A 19,031-nucleotide genomic window follows, 5' to 3' on the forward strand; every position below is an offset into this window, starting at 1 on the left:
ATAACATAACAGCACCTACTCCATTTGGAGGCTAAGGTATATAGAAACATGAAAATGGACCAACAGCAGGCCATTCAGCCCTTTGAATCTGTTCCACCATTCAATATGATCATGGTTAATCTTCTATCTCAACTCCATACTCCCATGATCTCTCCATATCCCTTTGACACCATTAAAGTTTAGCAATCAATTTCCTTAAATATATTCAGTGATTTGGCCTCCATCCCTATCCAGCCAGAGGAAACAACATCTCTACATCCATCTGTCCAGACCCATCAGAATTTTATATGTTTCAATGAGATCACCCTCATTCTTCTAAATTCCAGTGAATACAAGCCCTCTATGACCCAATCTCTCCTCATATGACAATCCCGCCCTCCCAGGAATCAGTACGGTGAACATGCCTGCATCTCCATTTTGGTGCACCACATTACCCTCACCCATCAAAGAAGTTCAGCTAAGTTAATAAAACACGAATTCGCCCCACAGAACCATAACTCAGGTATAGAGAGGCCACTCAGCCCATTGTGTCTGTGCCAGGCAAAGAAAAAAATGGAACTGGCCACTCAGTTTAATCCCACCATCCAGCATCTGATCACTCATAATCTTGCAGATTAACCTTAATTCAAAGTGCTGTTGGATATTATAACAACAGTCATGAAGTAATGTGTTTTAAACCCCTCAAGAATACCTGACGGAAATATGGCATGTCCGCTACGGCTCTCACCAATTTTTACAGGTGCACCAGAAAGCACCTTTCTGGTTGTTTCACAGCTTGGTATGACACCTGCTCTGCCCAAGACCGCAAGAAACTACAAAGGGTTGTAAATGTAGCCCAATCTATCACGCAAACCAGCCTCCCATCCACTGACTCTGTCTGCACTTCCTGCTGCCTCGGAAAAGCAGCCAACATAATTAAGGACCCCATGTATCCCGGACATTCTGTCTTCCACCTTCTTCCATCGGGAAAAAGATACAAAAGTCTGAGATCCCGTACCGACCGACTCAAGAACAGCTTCTTCCCTGCTGCTGTCAGACTTTTGAATGGACCTACCCCACATTAAGTCGACCTTTCTCTACACCCTAGTTATGACTGTAACACTACATTCTGCACTCTCTCCTTCTCTACGAACTGTACGCTTTGTCTGTATCGCACACAAGAAATAATATTTTTCACTGCAAACTAATACATGTGACAATAATAAAGCAATAGTTTGGGGTTAGCCCAATCCAAAGGAATTTGCTTCAAAAGCTGTTTTTGTTTTTCTCCCAATTCATTCGCTTTATGAAGGAACAGAGAGGCGATGAGATGATTATATCTCATATGAATGGACAGCCGCAATTCAGCCGGAGGGAGCCAGTCTGTCATTCACCTGACGAAGTGTCAAGACGACTTGGATCTATTGCTGTAGCTCCTCCTCTTTTTGGCCCTGGCCCGCGCGCCCCGGCGGTACTTCCGCCTCTGCGCGCCGCCTTCGCTGATTAGCTGCACCACCACGTGGCTGCTGCTCGACTTCCAGGCCATGTTCTGATTGGCCAGTTTGGAGTAGCCGCGCACGCGCGCCGAGCGGCGGGGGCGGCCGCTGCGGGAGGGAGGGCGAATCCCAGAGTAGCGGTGGCAGCTGGGCCAGAAGCGGTGGATGGCGGTGGAGGCCTTGATCAGCGAGCGAAGGCTTTTTGACGAGCGTGTGGATGGCATGATTCGAGTGTTTAGGGTGGGGACGGCTCGGGAATGGGCCCGATCAGGGCGACGATTGGTCAGACTGTGTCCCCTTCCCCCTCAGCCCTGCCCCCTACACCGCCTTTCCTGGCGCTCTGATTGGCTGCGCTTGGGGGCCCGCCCTCTGTGACGACAGGACGCTTACTCTGATTGGCTGCGCGCGGGAACTCGGGGGCTGTGACGCGTTGCGCTCCGCTTGGATTGGTCGCTGCTGGTGGTGACGTCGCTGACAAGATGGCGGAGGGTCTGTCCCAGCTGGTGCTGGACCTGACCTGTCCTCTCTGCCTGGCCATCTTCACCGACCCTGTGGAGCTCCAGTGCGAGCATTACTTCTGCAGGTACTGCCCTGGTACTCTCCTGGCAGCTACATAGGGAGGTGATGGGTCATTTGTGTGGGGTCTACAATAGTGACAGCACGGGAAGAGCCCATTTTACCCATTGTGTCCCTTTACTTTGTCCTAATTTAACTTGAGTTTGTTTATTTGGTTTGACCTTAAAAGAGGACCCATTGTGTCCCTGCTTCCTCACTGTGGGTCCTATTTGATAGAATGCCTGCTGTACAGAAGGAGTTGGACTGGGATAAACACAGTAAGAAGTCTGACAACACCAGGTTTAAGTCCAACCGATTTATTTGATGGTTTACTGCAGTTTACTATCAAATAAATCAGTTGGACTTAAATCTGGTGATGTCAGACTTCTTACTGTGTGTACAGAAGGAGGCCATTTGCCCCATTGAATGGCCTCACTCTGACAGAACATGTTACCCAGGCCTTCTTTCTGCTGTCCCATCCCCATCACCCCTCCTTGATTCCCTCCTATAGACTGCAATATGTTTTTCCCCTTTACGTGCTTACTTAGTTCTACTGGCCTTGGTTGGGCAAGAGGCGCTGCTGACTTCAGGTGGGATAAGGGATGCTGCTGGCCTTGGATAGGGCAAGGGGCACGACTGGTCTCGAGTGAGCAATGGTGGATGTTTATTCAATCTGGTTAATGCCTGGGATCTGAAGATGAATTTGAAACTAGGCAGGAATTTGCTACTGGATTAGCAATACAGAGATGAGTTCAAATTCCAGTTGTGATATTGTGAAATTGAGATCAACAAAGCTTTTATGCAGTTTGGGCTTGTGCCAGAAAATGATCACAACATTTGCCAGATTATTGTGAAATAGAAAGTCTGGCTTGCATTTATACTTCTTCCACAATCTTAAGGATGTCCTGTAGTGGTTAAAACTGCTGCCTCACAGCACCTGGGTTCGATTCCTGGCTTGGGTCAGTATCTGTGCAGAGTCTGTATTTCTCCTTGTGTCTGCATGTCTTTCCTCCGGATGCTTCAGTTTCCTCCCAAAGTTTGAAAGCTGAGCTGGTTAGGCACATTGGTCATGCTAAATTCTCCTTCTGTGTACCTGAAGAGTGCTGAATATGATGACTGGGGGATTTTCACAGTAACTTCATTGCAGTGTTAATGTAAGCCTTCTTGTGATTAACAAATAAACTTAATAGTGTAACCACTGTTCTAACATGAAAAACGTGGCTGTGAATTTTGTGTGCAACAATTTTTATTCATAGAATCCCTATACTGCAGAAGGAGGCCATTTGGCCCATTGTGTCTACAGCAACTCTCCAACAGAGCATCCCACCCATGTCCTATCCCCATAACCCCATATATTCACCCCACTAATCCCTAACCTATGCACCTTTGGACACTAAGGGGTAAATTACCATGACCAATCCACCTAAACAACACATCTTTGGACTGTGAGAGGAATCCATGTGCAGACATGAAGAACGTGCAAACTCTGCATCGTCTCCCAAGGTCAGAATCAGACCTGGGCCCCTATTGCTGTGAGTAGCAGTACTAACCATATGCTATGGGGTGTGGTGAGAGGTGAATATAAACCCAGAAGTGGGGAGAATTTCAACGTCATGGAATCCTTTATGTCTATCTGGCTGAACTGTCAGCACCTGCATCAGTTTAATGTCTTATTTGAAATGTCTCTCTTCCCCCTCCCTTGAAACTGCAGCACTTCCACACTGGGAACTTCAGATTTTCTTTGGTGCCCCACTTGTTCATTTGTAACAAACATTGTTTGCAATCCAAACCAACCCATATATAGTCACGTCACTGAGCTGATAATTCAGAGAGTGAGAGGTGACATGCCAGCATAGCTGATTGAGATTTTACATTCAGGTTTTGAAAACACTGGGAAGTAATAGTGAAAAAAAGAACTGGTGCTGTATGAGTGATGACGAAGTTTCTGGATTGTAAAACAGGCTCTTGTAACAGATTTGAAAGTGATTCCTGAAGGTTAAGAGCTGTTTTCGTCTGCTGTAAAAAGCACCTTGACGTTGAGCGTAAACAAAGGTATTTGGTGTTGCTGTTTGTGAGAACTTACTGTGTGCAAATTGACTGTTGGGTGTGTCCTACGTTTCAACAGTCACATCATTGTCTGTAAAGAACTCTGGAAATTCTGAAGTTGTGAAAGGTATTATGTAAATACAGTTCTGTCTTTTCGCAAGGTTCTGTAGGATATGCTTTAGTAGGTCCATCTATCCATGCTCTCATTGCCCTTGTCTAAGCATATTCATCTCAGTCTTCAAAACACATTTCCTCCAGGTGCTCCAGTTTCCTCCCACAGTCCAAAGATGTGTGGCCTAGGTTGACTGGCCATGATAAATTGCCCCTTAGTGTCCCGGGATGCATAGCTTAGAGGGATTAAATATGTAGGGATATGGGGATAGGGCCTGGGTGGGATTGTGGTTGGTGCAGACTCGATGAGCCGAATGGCCTCGTTCTGCACTGTAGGATTCTATGATTCTAGAGTTTCATAGACCCTGATGATGGAATTATCGTGCATTTGGTTATCTCTGTTCACAGGGACTGCATCACCAAACACTGGGTGCAGCAGGGTCAGTTGATTTGTGCGACTTGCTCCGATATCTCTCTGTCGAGCACCTTGAAAAGTAACCGCAAGCTCTCGAACGTGGTGGCGACGGTGTGCAAAGAGCACGCCCGGCTGGAGGAGAATGTACCGAGTCAGCACACCTGCCCAGAGCACCGGCGCAAGATGGAACGTTTTTGTGTCACCGACTGCGAGGTTATCTGCCTGGACTGCAGGGACTCGAGGAAGCATTTGCACCACGATGTCCTCAATGTGCAGGAGGCCGCTGAGGAGTTTAAGGTACTCAGTATAACCCCAGCCTCCCCTTCTGCTTCATCCAATTAGTAATTTACATTTAGCACCCCCCCCCTCCCCCCTCCCCCCTCCGACGTCCAAGGTCTGGCTCACTTGGTACTTGTTCTGCACCAGCAGTCATCAGGTAAAATGGGATTATAATAACTTTCCCTTTCCCACCTCCTCCTCCCTAGTTCTCCCACTCCCCCCTCACACTGCCCATAATGAGGTCAGGAGCCCAGTGGTCCTAGTGGAACTCCAGTAGGCTATTGCTGCTGAGTGGGTCTGGACAGTGCTTTCAGTGGCACCTTTTGTCATTCTGCTGATGTTTGCAAGTAGAATAGTAATTGGCCAGGTTGGATTTGGCCTATTTCTTTTGCACAGGACAAAGCCGGGTGATTTTCCACATTGCCGGGTAGATGCCAGTGCCGTAGCTGGCATCTGGAACAGTTTTGTTAGGGACATGGCTAGTTCTGGGGCACAGGGCTTCAGTACGATTGCCCAATATTGCCAGGGCCTGTAATCTTTGCAGTATCAGCACCTTCAGCCATTTCTTGATATCTCATATAAAATGAATCAAACTGACTGAAGACTGGGGACCTCTGGAGGAGGCTAAGATCCATCTAGCATTTCTGTCTGTAGCTGTCTGCAAATGCTTCCGCCTTGTCTTTCGCTCAAATGTGCTGGGCTCCTCCATTATTGAGATGGGGATATTGGGGCAGCTGGTAATGGTAAGGTGGGGTATGTTCTGGGCCGGGAAGACACCCAGTCTGGAGTTGCTAGATCTATTTGGAATCTATCCCATTTAGCACGTCGGTAGTGCTGCACAACACAGTGCAAGATGTGAAGATGGGTTTTTGTCTCCACAAGGACTGTTCGGCTTTCACTCCCACCCATATTATCATGGACAGATACATCTGTGATAGGTAGGTTAATGGGTCTAATAGGTTTTCCCTTCTATTGGCTCCCTCACCACCTGCTGCAGACCCAGTCTAGCAGCTAAGTCCTTAAGGATTTGGCCAGCTTGGTCTGTGGTAGAACTACCGAGTTACTCATGACGATGGATACTGAATCCACCACCCCCCCCCCCCCCCCAGCCCCCAGAGTATATTCTGCCCCCGTCCCACCCTCACTGCTTCCTCCAAGTGTTCAATGTGGAGGAGTACTGATCCATAAGCAGAGGGAGGGAGGTACGTGGTAATCAGCAGGAGGATTCCTTGCCCGTGTTTGACTTGGTGCCAGGAGATTATATGGAGTCGTGAGTCTATGTTGAGGATTTTTCGGACAACTCCCTCCCCACTGATACTTGTCTGAATTTGGAATAGTTCCATTCCTTCACGCTAACATCCCTTTTTAAAATTCCTGCTATAATATCAGTGCATCTCCTTTTCCTTCATGCCCTTGGTACACTGTGATTTAATCCTTTCACTTAGGCACAACTTCAGAAGTCCGTGACCAAATTGCAGACCTTAATTGAAAAGCGCAATGCGGCAAAAAGCAAATATGAAGGCTTGTTGGAGGAGATCTTGGTAAGTGAGTTTGCTTCGTACAGACTTTATCCAGCAATTTGATTCTGTGTTAAATTTGTGACTGAATCTTACACCGTCGGAGGAAATCACTGTGTGCCCTCTGGTTATCAACCTTTGGATCACTGGAGCCAAGTTCCATTTTATTCCCTCAGTCTAAACCCTTTGTGACCTTTTGGGCTTTAAAACATCATCGTGACAAAATCTGAGCACAAGTTGTAGATTTTGTATCTTTGTTCCTGAGGGGAACACTTCAGCAGTCATGGGCCTTCAGCCTCTGATCTTCAGGTAAGCGTTCTCCAAGGCAGCCTCCACGACACACAACAGCGCGGAATCACTGAGCAGAGACCTGGCGGATACTTAGGAATTGCTAGGTGTGTAAACAACCCAGTTGAATTATGGTGTGAAATACAGCAGCAACCACGTTGTTGGCTAATCATAACGATTAAGATTTGGCAATTAGTCTGCAGCAAATCTAGATATGAAGCGAGAGAAAACTCCCAGTGATGGTGTGCTTTGAAAAGCATTGGCCCAAAGTCACCTTTTCCTTCTCGAGCCTGCAACGCTTGCCTCGTTCCATGTCTCAGATTACTCCTGTACTCCATTCCAAAATGATTGATTCTTTGTAGACGCATTTAACATAACATAACATAAGAAATAGGAGCAGGAGTAGGCCATCTAGCCCTTCGAGCCTGCCCCGCCATTCAATAAGATCATGGCTGATCTGTCGTGGCTCAGTTCCACCTTCCCGCCCTCTCCCCATAACCCTTAATCCCCTCTCTTATCAAAAACCCATCAACCCGCGTCTTAAAAATATTTAGCGAGGCAGCCTCCACCACTTCAACGGGCAGAGAATTCCAGAGATTCACCACCCTTTGAGTGAAGAAGTTCCTCCTCAACTCCGTTCTAAACCGCCCCCCCTTTATCTTGAGGCTGTGCCCCCTAGTCCTACTGTCTTTTTTGAGCGGGAAGAGTCTCTCCACCTCTATCCTATCCATCCCATTCATCATCTTATACGTCTCAATGAGATCTCCCCTCATTCTTCTAAACTCTAACGAGTACAAGCCTAGTTTATTCAGCCTCTCCTCATAGCTCAACCCCCTCAACTCCGGTATCAGCCTAGTAAACCTCCTCTGCACTCCCTCCAAGGCCAAAATATCTTTGCGCAGGTGCGGCGCCCAAAACTGCACACAGTACTCCAGCTGCGGCCTCACCAATGCCCTATACAGCTGCAGCAAGACCTCCCTACTTTTCATCTATGCAAAGATAGCCTATACTTTTGTCTTAATAGTGTTAACACACAGGCCAGAAACTCCAAGGTGTTTTGTGAAGTTGGTCTAAACCCTAAGTTTTACATTTGATTTTGGCACTAGTGAGCATCATGTGTTTCACTGCAGGTATGATCCCAGTGATCCACTAGGAAGCTTTTATCAAAATAAACTTCGCAGTTAGAATTTTGATTTAATTTACTACTGTCACATGTATTAGTATACAGTGAAAAGTATTGTTTCTTGCACGCTCTGCAGACAAAGCATACTGTTCATAGAGAAGGAATGGAGAGAGTACAGAATGTAGTGTAACAGTCATAGTTAGGGTGTAGAGAAAGATGAACTTCATATGAGGTAGGTCCATTCAAAAGTCTGACAGCAGCAGGGAAGAAGCTGTTCCTGAATCGACTGGTACATGATCTCAGACTTTTGTATTTTTTTCCCGATGGAAGAGAGAACCTCTGGTGTGCACAGAATGCTGGCTGCTTTGCCAAGGCCACGCGAAGTGTAGACAGAGAAGACAGAATTAGTATAGCTTTTACAGAAAGAATTACAAAACTTTAACACGTCACAGTGTAACTCTTAACAGCTAGCTATCTTTATCATTCCAATTTAAAGCAATACCCCATTGACATGCAATCTTTTTTAGAATTAGCACAAAAATAAGTATGCTCATGTGATACTGGATTTCCAGCTTTTTAACACCTATTGACAAAGAACCTGACGGCAGTTTTCAGACAAGGATATATCCTCAAAACAGCAAAACTTCAGAGAAGCAAACCCACCCTCTGGCAGTTTCCAGCCTCCAACTTCAGAGAGGGGTAAAGAGAGAAACATCTCTCTGTTAACTCAAAAACAGTTTCTGAGCTTGAATATTCTGTATAAAATCAGCTTCCCCATTACATGACCATACCTGCTAATTATCGTAATGAAGCCCTACTCTGCAAAATCCCAGAGAAAAACAACAGAGCTGCATTAGTTCAGATTAAACCCATGTTCTAGCCACTAGAAACAATTAGGCTGCTGCGCCAGCAATAGAGGTTGCTGGTAAACAGGACTCCGACAAGGTGTCAGGTTCTGCTTGAAACATCCTGCAAAGCATCATGTTAAGATATATTTCTTAGTCACAGCATTGTCACAATAGCATCCCATCTCTTTCAGAAATCAGTTCACCTTTTTGCCTTCACTATTCTATGTGGAGGTCCATTGCATGCATTGGTGATTTCACTTAGCTGGTCTTTCATTGGTGCCCCTCCTGCTTCCCTGTGAAATAGTTTTCCTGAAGCTCGACGCCATCCAGGACAACACTGTCTGCTTGGTCACCGCCCCATAAATATTCACAACGTGTGGGGGGCATGAGAGTCCTTTATGGAGTCTCATTGGTGTTCCAAGCTAGACGCTGGATGGTAACAGGAACGAGTGACTCGATTACAAATGTGTGAAGGTGCAATTTCTATGAAATAATTGTTGGCAGCAATTGTAGGAAGTAGGAGTACGGTGGCACACCTCCCCCACCATCTTCCAAGTTGCACATCACCCTGCCTCGAAAGGACATTATCTGTTGTTCCTTTGTTTTACTGGGTTTTGATCCTGGAATTCCTGACACAGCAGCATAGTGGGAGTATTTTCATAGCGTTTGTGGTGGGAACCGAGGACAAGAGATTCGATCGTTGCTGTGTTTAGTTGCAGCGACACCAGTTTTAATCACAGCTGGGAGTACTCTAGAGGTAAACCGAAGGTAATGTTTTCAGTTAGGAATCCTGTGTGCATCAGCATGTGTCGTGAGATGAACCTTGCTAAATGCTTTTATTTGCTTGTGCCTAGAATTCGACCCAGAATATAGTGGACAGCATCAAGAAAAGCTTTGAGGAGCTGCACAGTTTCCTTTACAAAGAAGAATCTGCTCTGCTTCAGCAGCTGAAGGAGGAGGTGAACCAGCAAAGCGCGCACTTACAGCGGCAGATCGATCAAATCCCCAGGGATCTGTCTTCGTTGGACGCCAGCATCAAGGCCCTGGAGAAGGAAATAAACCAGCAGGACAACATTACCTTTCTGCTGGTAAATCAGTCCCCGTTTTATCACCCCTCTATGCAGAAAATTCTATCTAGCTGTATGTGCAGGGGCCATTGCAAGCTGTCATCACAGCCAGTATGTGACTCAGAATTATTGTACTGAATTGTAATTCCGTCACTGCCAGCCATCTCTTCATCTCACACACAAGGAGCCACTTTTCAGGTGAGAGATGTGCTTGGCAAATTGTCTATCCTGATACTGTGTTTAGCCTATTTGCGAATCCCATTCCGCAGCAATGTGGTTAACTTTTAACTGCCTTCTGACATGGTCTAGCAAGCCACTTGGCTGTAACAGGTGGGTAGCTGCCATTTATTGGCCTTACCTGTTATACCTTCATTCTGTGAATTCATTTAGAAATATGGTAGATATAAAATTCTTCCACATCGGCTTGTCTTGCGCCAAATAATTGGGTCCTGCGTCCTAATATTTTGATTTATATTTTTTGTTTTCACAGAATCTGAAAGAAACGCAGAAAAGGTATTGAATTCTTACGCTGTATTACTATCTATAAAAACATAACAAGCAGTGCGATTCTCGGTTTGATAGTTTTACTCTTTCACCGTTTGAATAAATACTTCAAATTAGCAAAAGTGACCTTGAGGAACAACATGTCAAGGAACCATTTGGGAAACAAATTATTTCTAGATCTACTTAGATGTGAAATGGTGCTAACTTATGGTAAAGGCTTTACTGGGATGGGTGGGGAGGGTAACTCAGCATCTTGCTCTTGTGCTCATTTGTGTGTCCTTGGTCTACTGCAATGTTCCAGTGAAGCCCAACACAAAATTGCAGGAGCAGCATATCTTCCGATTAGGCATGTTATAGCCTCCTGGAGTTGCAACTTAAGTACATGAACTTTCTCCTTTTTGTAATTCAATTCTTTTTTTTACCCAGCTACCTCCCCCCTCAGTTTTTTCTTTCAGAGAATGCAAACCCTTGTTCTGCTAGTAAGACATTCTTACCTTTGTGCCACTATCAGCACCTACTTTAGTGTTTAACACTACCATTCACACTGCCTTTGTCTTGTCTCCCCGACATCCTTGTCAGGTCTGTCCTGAGCTCTGACATATCTCTGGCCTATTTTGCTTCACCCCCTCTTAATAAAATCTATCAGATTTCTCCCTCGCCTTAGCTCTGAAGAAGTCACACTGGATACAGGGATGTTGTTTCCTCTGGCTGGGGGTGTGGTGGAGAACAAGCTCACAGTCTCAGGATACAGGGGAGGCCATTTAGGACTGAGACAAGGAAAAACATCATCACTCAGAGGATGGAGAACCAGCAGAATTCTCTACCACAGAAAGCTGTCACTGCATATATTTTAGAAGGAAATAGGTTTCTCGACTCTAAAGGAGTCAAAGGGATATGGGGAGAATGGTGTTGAGATAGATCAGCCATGATTATGTTGAATGGCAGAGCAGAGCTTGAAGGGCTGAATGGCCTACTCCTGCTTCTCTTTTCTATGCTTTGCAGCCATTGAAGTACTTTTGAGGAACAATGACTTGTAACACAAAAACATTTCTCCTTATTCCCTTTCCCAGGTATTGATCCACTTGCCAAGGGAAAGGAATAGTGTTTCTTTATCCAGTCAATCAAAATCTCTCACCATCGTAAGGGGCAGCGCGGTGGCACAGCAGTTAGCACTGCTGCCTCTCAGCGCCAGGGATCTGGATTCGATTCCCGGCTTGGGTCACTGTCTGTGTGGAGTCTACCTAATCTCCCTGCGTCTTTGTGGTTTCCTCTGGTTTCTTCCCGTAGTCCAAAGATGTGCGGGTTAGGTGGATTGGCCGTGCTAAATTGTGTTGGGGGGACTAACAGGGAAAATGCATGGGGTTGCGGGGACAGGATTATGCCGGTGAAGGCCAGATGGGCTGAATAGCCTCCTTCTGCACTGTAGGGATTCTATGATCATGAAATCCTCCATTCAGTCACTGTTGAAATTTCTCTGTTTCAAGGAGAACTGTCCCTTAACTTTTCTAATGTCTTCTCATAATCTAACCTCTCATAAGTCCTTCATATCTGGTCACATTGTGCTAAATAATTCTGTTTTCAGTGGGTTGTTGGCTTTACCATACTTTCTGCTAAGCCAGTGGAGTTTTGGGCCATCAGTACTGATTGGCAGTAAAGAAAATGCCTCTAACCTATTAGCTTCTTTCACCTTTAATTGCAGAGCAAAGATTTGCATGCCTCCCTTGGAGAACGTATCAGTGAAGGTAAAGGCAGAGAGCTACCTGGGTCCGCTGCAATACTGGACTTGGAAAAATATGTTCAAGATCTTAAACCCAGGTAACTCAATAGGGGCAGATCTCATCTTTACTGTCTGGGCAGTCATCTGGGGCTGGGGTGGGGAGTGCAGCATTGGAGGAAGCACGTTTACAAAACCCTTTTGCTTTTAATTTTCTTAAAGTTGACATAGTGAAAATATCGGCACGTGTTCCTGCCCTGTTGGCCGTTTGGTGACCTCTGCTGTGAAGAGATGATCTCATTGAGATATGGAAGATAATTTGATGGGATAAGTAGAGAGAATGTTTCCTCTGGCAGGGACGCTCCAAGCAAGGGCCGGGTCCATGTCCTTAAGATTTGAGCTAGGTCACTCAGAGGATGAGCCCACCTAGCACTTTGTCACACAGAGTTAAAAGAAACAGACATTTTATTGCTGATAAGGCCTGTGAGGCTGGGGAGGATGGATGGATGGAGGGACGGAGGGATGGTCCCAGTTGAGGGTTTCCAAAACCGAGGTTGATGGATTTTTTTATTAAACCCAGACCACTGGTTGCAGAGCCGAGACGGGTAGACAGAATTAAGGTGCATGGATCAGACACAAACCAGTTGATTGGCTCAAGGGGCTGAATGATCTCCTGCTGACCCATTGCCAGTTTAGTGAGGCCGGGCTGTGATTTTGCATGTCCTGTCTGCGGTTTGGATAACCTGCTGATGGATGGCTGGCTGGTTGGTGAGTTGAGGGTAACGGAGACTGGCTGGGGCTTGTGGGACTGTACTCCAGCAAGAGCAGCTTCCTGTGAGCTGGAGGTTCCATGGGTTGGCACTCTGCCTGCCTGCGGCAAAGCAGTGAGTTCAGGTTCTGCTGCAGAACTTTGAGCATGAGCTAACCTGGCACTCCCACACCAGTACTGTTCTCAGACAGCGAGTTCCAGACCCGAACCACTCACTCAAAAAGAAATTATCTTTCTTTGCTTACTTCGTGAATGACAGTGACATGGGGAAACTATTTAATTGGCTGGAAAGTAGCTTGCTATTGTCCCGACATTGGGAAAGGTGCTGAATAAATGTATAAAAATATCTTTCGTTTAAATATGCAAACATAGATTGGCTATTCCTTCTCTGTTGCTGGGCCAAAATCCTGGAGTTCCCTCCTTAACAGCACTGTGGATGTACCTACATGACGTGGAGATGCCGGCATTGGACTGGGGTGGGCACAGTAAGAAGTCTCTCAACACCAGGTTAAAGTCCAACAGGTTTACTTGGTAGCACAAACTTTTGGAGCACTGCTCCTTCATCAGGTGAGTGAGGACTTGTATTCATAAACAGGGCATATACAGACACAAACTCAATTTACAAGATATGCGAGTCTTTATAGGAAATCAAGTACTAAAGGTGCAGACAATGTGAGTGGAGAAAGGGCCAAGCACAAGCTAAAGAGATGTGTACTGCCTCCAGCCAGACAGTTAGTGAGATTTTGCAAGCCCAGGCAAGTCATGGGGGGTTACAGATAGTGTGACATGAACCCAAGATCCCGGTTGAGGCCATCCTTATGTGTGCAGAACTTGGCTATCAGTCTCTGCTCAGTGATTCTGCGCTGTCGTGTGTCGTGGAGGCTGCCTTGGAGAACGCTTACCTGAAGATCAGAGGCTGAAAGGCCACGACTGCTGAAGTGTTCCCCGACTGGAAAGGATCAGTCCTGCCTGGCGATTATCTATTGTCCATTCATCCATTGTCATAGCATCTGCATGGTCTCCTAATGTACTATGCCTCGGGACATCTTTTCCTGCAGCATATTAAGATAGACAACGTTGACCTAGTCACAAGTAAATGTACTGTGTACCTGGTAGATGATGTTTTCACGTGAGATGATGGCGTCTGTGTCAATGATCCAGCATGTCTTGTAGAGGTTGCTGTGGCAGGCTTGTGTGGTCACTGTTCTCCTGAAGGCTGGGTAGCTTACTGCAGACAATGGTCTGTTTGAGGTTGCGCAGTTGTTTGAAGGCAAAAATTGCGGGTGTGGGGATGGCTTTGATGTGATGTTCGTCTTCTTCATTGATGTGTTGAAGGGTCTGGAGAAGATGTCATAGCTTCTCCGCCTGGATTGGGCTTGCAAGATCTCACTAACTGTCCTGGCTGGAGACAATACACATCTCTTTAGCTTGTGCTTGGCCCTCTCTCCACTCGCATTGTCTGTATCTTTAAGACTTGATTACCTATAAAGACGTGCATATCTTGTAAATTGAGTTTGTATACGCCATGTTTGTGAACGCAGGTCTTCACTCACCTGATGAAGGATCATGCTTTGAAAGTTTATGCTACCAGATAAACCTGTTGGACTTTAAACTGATGTGTGAGACTTCTTACTGTGGTGTACCTACATCACAGGGACTGCAGTGGGTTCAAGAAGGCAGGTCACCACCACCTTCTCGAGGCAATTAGGGATGGGCAATAAATGCTAGTCTAATCAGTGACACTCACATCCTGTAAATATTATTGTTAAAGCTGCCAGCAGCGAAACAATTGGTTTTATTTAATTGTTTTTGTTCATATTTGTCTATGAAATGTTCTCACGCTAAAAATCTTTAACAGGTCTTTCAAATCTGACCTTCAACCCGGCTACTGCCTGTTCTCATCTCTCCCTTTGTGGTCCGACCAGAGTGAGGTACAACGAGAAGCCCAAGCTGGTTCCCGACACGCCGGAGAGGTTCAACGTGGCTGCCTTCGTCCTGGGTTTGGAGGGCTTCACATCAGGGAAGCACTACTGGCAAGTGGACATGGGGGAGGGCAAAGATTGGAGCCTGGGTGTCGCCAAAGAGTCCATCAACCGCAAGGGTGACCTGCGGCAGTCGCCCAAGCATGGTTACTGGACTATATACAGAGACAATGACAACTTTGGAGCTTTTCTTTTCCATCCGAAAACCATCGAGGTGAGGGGCAATCCCACTCGGATCGGTGTCTATCTGGACTACGAGGGAGGGAGGGTTTCTTTCTACGATGCAGATCTCTTTTCTCACCTGTTCACTTTCTATGCCAACTTCACTGAGAAGGTATATCCGTTCTTTTACCCAGGCTTGAGGATGACCAAGAGCAATAACGGGATGCTGAGGATACAGCACGTGTACCTGTGAACTGTCTGTGCCGAGCTGGGCATTGCATGCCGAGGACCTGTTCAATCTGCAGCTTCTTAGATGCTTTTCCCTTGACGTGCCCCACCCAGCAGCACACCTCGCTGCCTCAAGGAGCTGATTCTCCCTGAAGGAGGGGATGGGGAGATGGGTGTGGTCCCACAAGTGACCAGTGAACCCAATCGAAGCTCCATTCTTCATCCGTTATCCCAGAGAGTGTGTTGGCAGACTGTTCAATCAGAGTGGATGTGGTTTATTTTGGTGGGGCTGGGGAACGGTTGTAGCAAACATGCCAGGCAAGAGAGAAGGCCGTCTCCATTTAGGAAATGAGTGAGAAGTTTATTTTTAATCTCTGCTACCACTCTCCTCTTTCCCCCACCCAAACCGTTCAGGGGCCCAGACCCCATATCACATAGAATTTTGCAACACAGAAATGGACTATTTGAGCTCTGTGGTCTGCGCTGGTGTCTCTGCTCAGTATGACCCTACTCCTGTACTACGTTGTCTCGCCCTATCACGCTAACCTTCCAGACGTTTATCCCCGATATACATATCTTGCTTTCCACTTAAGTGCACCTATGCTGTTCAGATCAATCACTGGTAGCTGTGTTGCATACACACAGTGGGGAAAAAGCGCTCACTAAGTTCACATCTTGTTGATGGAGAAATTGCACAAGTCAAGTGTTTGAATTGTGTTCTCTATGTGAACAAAAAAAAACATTTCATGCACCCCTCCATCCCCTTGTGTTTTAGCTGGCGCATCTGCGAAAACTCCAATTCTCTACTAGCCTGGTGCAAATGTGTAAACTCTAGAATTCTGAACTCTGTGTTGCTTATCCAGCTTTATCTAAACTGCTCGATGTCAAGTAACCTCCACCTACTTGGTCGAAGTGATTGAACATTGATAAAATATTATTTACGTGGTATCCGTTCCTTGCATTTAGCGAACCTGAACCCACTGCAAGTCAGCGGGTTCCGAAATGAACAGAGCCCTCAAGCTGGGTGTCACCCCGCAGCTTTTGAAATTGCTAGTGTAAGCAGCTCAAGTTTAATGCTGTTTGCTCAATATAACCGACTCCCCCACCCAAACATTCAGATCATGGCAACTGTATTAGATATCCTTGGTCTACACGCTGCCAGAATACCAGGCGGTTGTCTGAATTGTCTGTGAGGCTGCCTGGTCCCGAGATGGGCCCCTTTAGCGGTTATCCAGTTTGAAACGAGTGCAGCATTTTGAAGGAGGCTGTTGGTTTAGTTACTGAATTAGATGTGCGAACGTTAAATTGATTCTCTCGAGCTCTAGTTTCAGTGGCTCTGAAATTTATGCAGACAAATGGGAGTTTGAATTCTAATTCGTTCCACGCACCTATGAAAAGTTTGGGTATCCCTAAATTGCAAGACCATCTTGGTTGTACAGACAGCGAACTTTATACACCATGTGTATTGGAGAATAGCCACATTATTTTGACAAGTCTGGGTAAAGGTGAAGTGGATGGAGCAGTGGATTTAGAGTGCTGTCATTTTTAACCACAGTGCCCTGGGTCTTTTGAATCCGGCCTAATGCTTTTCCTTCTCTGCAGTTTAACCATTCCAGGCAAAATTAAAAATAAACATGCTGGAAAATCTCAGCAGGTCTGGCAGCATCTGTTTCGAGTCCACCTGACCCTTCTTCAGGGTTAAAGAGAGGAAGAAGAGTAATGAATTATATACAGTATATGACTACTGGGTTGGGGGTGGGGGGTGGTGGGGTTAGAGCAGAGTAGAAAATCAGTGATGGGCAGGAGCTTGGAGAGATTAGACAAAGATGTTATGGACACAAGACAAAAGGAACATTAATGATCATGTAAAAGAAGTTGTGATAACATCATAAAAATAAAAAGCAGAATCTGTTAATTTGCAAAATGAATCTCTGTTAACATACTTTAGCTTTTTACTGGGGCAAGTGCAACGGCTCCTCATCATCCATTCAAGGGGAGGTGATGGCCTAGTGGTATTATCACTAGGCTATTAATCCAGAAACTCAGCTGATGTTCTGGGGGACCCAGGTTTCAATCCTGCCACCATAACTGGTGGAATTTGAATTCAATTTTAAAAATCTGGAATTAAGAATCTACTGATGACCAAGAAACCATTGTCGATTGTCGGGAAAAACCCATCTGGTTCACTAATGACCCTTTAGGGAAGGAAATCTGCTGTCCTTACGTGTGACTCCAGAGCCACAGCAATGTGGTTGACTCTCAATTGCCCTTGGGCAACTAGGGATGGGCAATAAATGCTGGCCCAGCCAATGAGGCCCATGTCCCACGAATGAATAAAAAAAATCAGAATTGGCTGTCTGGGATTGGGTTATACTGGACTGATTTATACTGATGAGAAATTAATATGCACTGAATGTGGGAGTGCGCGATCCCATTACAAAAACCAGGCATGGCATCTCTTCCCCTGTTTGGAGAGGTGGAGGGTAGTATGGGGGCACAGCACTGTGCAGTGCAGAAGGAAAGCCATTTGGCTCATTACGCCTGTGCTGACTCTTTGAAAGAACTATCCATTTTTTTTTCCCCCCATTGCTCTGGAAATATTTCCATTTTGAATATTTATCATCAAATCCCTACAGCGTAGAAGGCGGCGCATTCGGCCAATGGAACCTTCACCGACAACAATCCTACCCAGACTTTATCCCCACCTACTTACCCTGCTGATCCCTCTGACAATGAGGGGCACTTTAGCATGGCCAATGCAGCTAACCCACACGTCTTTGGACTGTGGAAGGAAACTGGAGCACCTGGAAGAAACCCACACAGACACAGGAAGAATGTGCAATATCACTCAGTCACCTGAACTGAACAATGGTCCCTGGCACTGAGACAGCAGTGTGAATCACTGTGCCCATTCCCTTTGAGTGTTATTATTGAATCGGTTTCCACCACCTCGCTGGGTTGCATTTCAGATTACACCAACTTGGCATTTGAAAAAAATAAATTCTCACACATCATTCAGAATTTTACCCCCATTATCTCATTGCTGTGTCCTTTGGTTAACAATCCTCCTGCCTGTGGAAAGATTCTCTCCCTAAACACTCTATCTGAACCTCCAGTGATTCTGACCACTTCTCTTTAAACTGTACCTTGGTCTTCCATGAATTAAGTAGAGCTTAAATTATACTTTCCCCATGAAATTATCTTTGGAAGCTCTAAAGTATATTTTGTATCACATTCAATGCGTTTCAGGTGATAAAGGAAATGTAGGCAGTCCCAATGGTTTTACTCAGGAACAGCATGAAGACAGAATTTGAACGATGTGCTGTGGTCCTGAAATGGACTCCGTTAGGAAACGAGTGAGCCTGCAGCATTTGGTTGTTGGACGGTTACTGAATTAGGTATATGAATGTTAAGTCGGTGCCTGAACCGTTTGGATGACTCCTAGATATACCACTTCTCACTTGTTAAACCTGCTTCAATGAAACGGATTGGTGACTGTTAAAACAGCACGCCAAAAAATGTCTACGTGTATGTGCGATGAGTTTATTAATGCAGTCAATTAATTATCTTGGAAGAAATGAATTGTTATTTCTAATGTACATTGATTTGTTTTACTGAAGGGTTTTTAATTTGGGGGGGATTTTTAAAATCTTAAGTTGTAGAAATATTACTTGTGTTGAATGAATGATTGTAAATTATTTTGTGTTCTAAAATTAAAACAGCCCTAACCTGGTTGGTCCCAAATATCAGTGTTGCTGAGGTTATGTGGATATTGCTAAGACAGGGGGGAGGTCAGGGAGGGAATTGGACTGAAGGCAACATGATCCTGTGTTTCCAGTTGAGTGGTAGGGACGTGCTACGCTATAGGGAAGGGATTGGTGTTTGTAGCAGGGTGTGGGTAGCTGCATTTCCAAGCTGGTGCTAGTCAGAGATGCGAGGCAGTAAATT

The 19,031-nt window shown here is 45.7% G+C and overlaps 1 protein-coding gene across 1 annotated transcript; it reads left to right on the forward strand.

The window, feature by feature from the left end:
* The first annotated feature begins 1,459 nt into the window (after positions 1-1,459).
* On the forward strand, positions 1,460-18,827 carry LOC145337274 (zinc-binding protein A33-like). The gene is made up of 7 exons (XM_080182064.1): positions 1,460-2,058; positions 4,596-4,899; positions 6,327-6,422; positions 9,512-9,745; positions 10,215-10,237; positions 11,928-12,043; positions 14,570-18,827. Exons 1-7 carry the CDS (start codon positions 1,955-1,957, stop codon positions 15,106-15,108), a joined length of 1,416 nt encoding a protein of 471 aa, XP_080038190.1. The 5' UTR covers positions 1,460-1,954; the 3' UTR covers positions 15,109-18,827.
* Positions 18,828-19,031: the final 204 nt, after the last annotated feature.

The sequence above is a fragment of the Carcharhinus amblyrhynchos genome, unplaced genomic scaffold (assembly GCF_965287045.1).
Source record: "Carcharhinus amblyrhynchos unplaced genomic scaffold, sCarAmb.v2.hapA scaffold_45, whole genome shotgun sequence".
Classification (NCBI taxonomy): Eukaryota; Metazoa; Chordata; class Chondrichthyes; order Carcharhiniformes; family Carcharhinidae; genus Carcharhinus; species Carcharhinus amblyrhynchos.

Bases quoted from the DNA above. Each gene is read 5' to 3' on its own strand.
- LOC145337274 (XM_080182064.1), top strand. From the start codon at position 1,955: ATGGCGGAGGGTCTGTCCCAGCTGGTGCTGGACCTGACCTGTCCTCTC. The intron at 2,059-4,595 runs GTACTGCCCTGG...CTCTGTTCACAG, and splicing joins TGCGAGCATTACTTCTGCAG to GGACTGCATCACCAAACACT. The intron at 4,900-6,326 runs GTACTCAGTATA...CCTTTCACTTAG, and splicing joins AGGCCGCTGAGGAGTTTAAG to GCACAACTTCAGAAGTCCGT.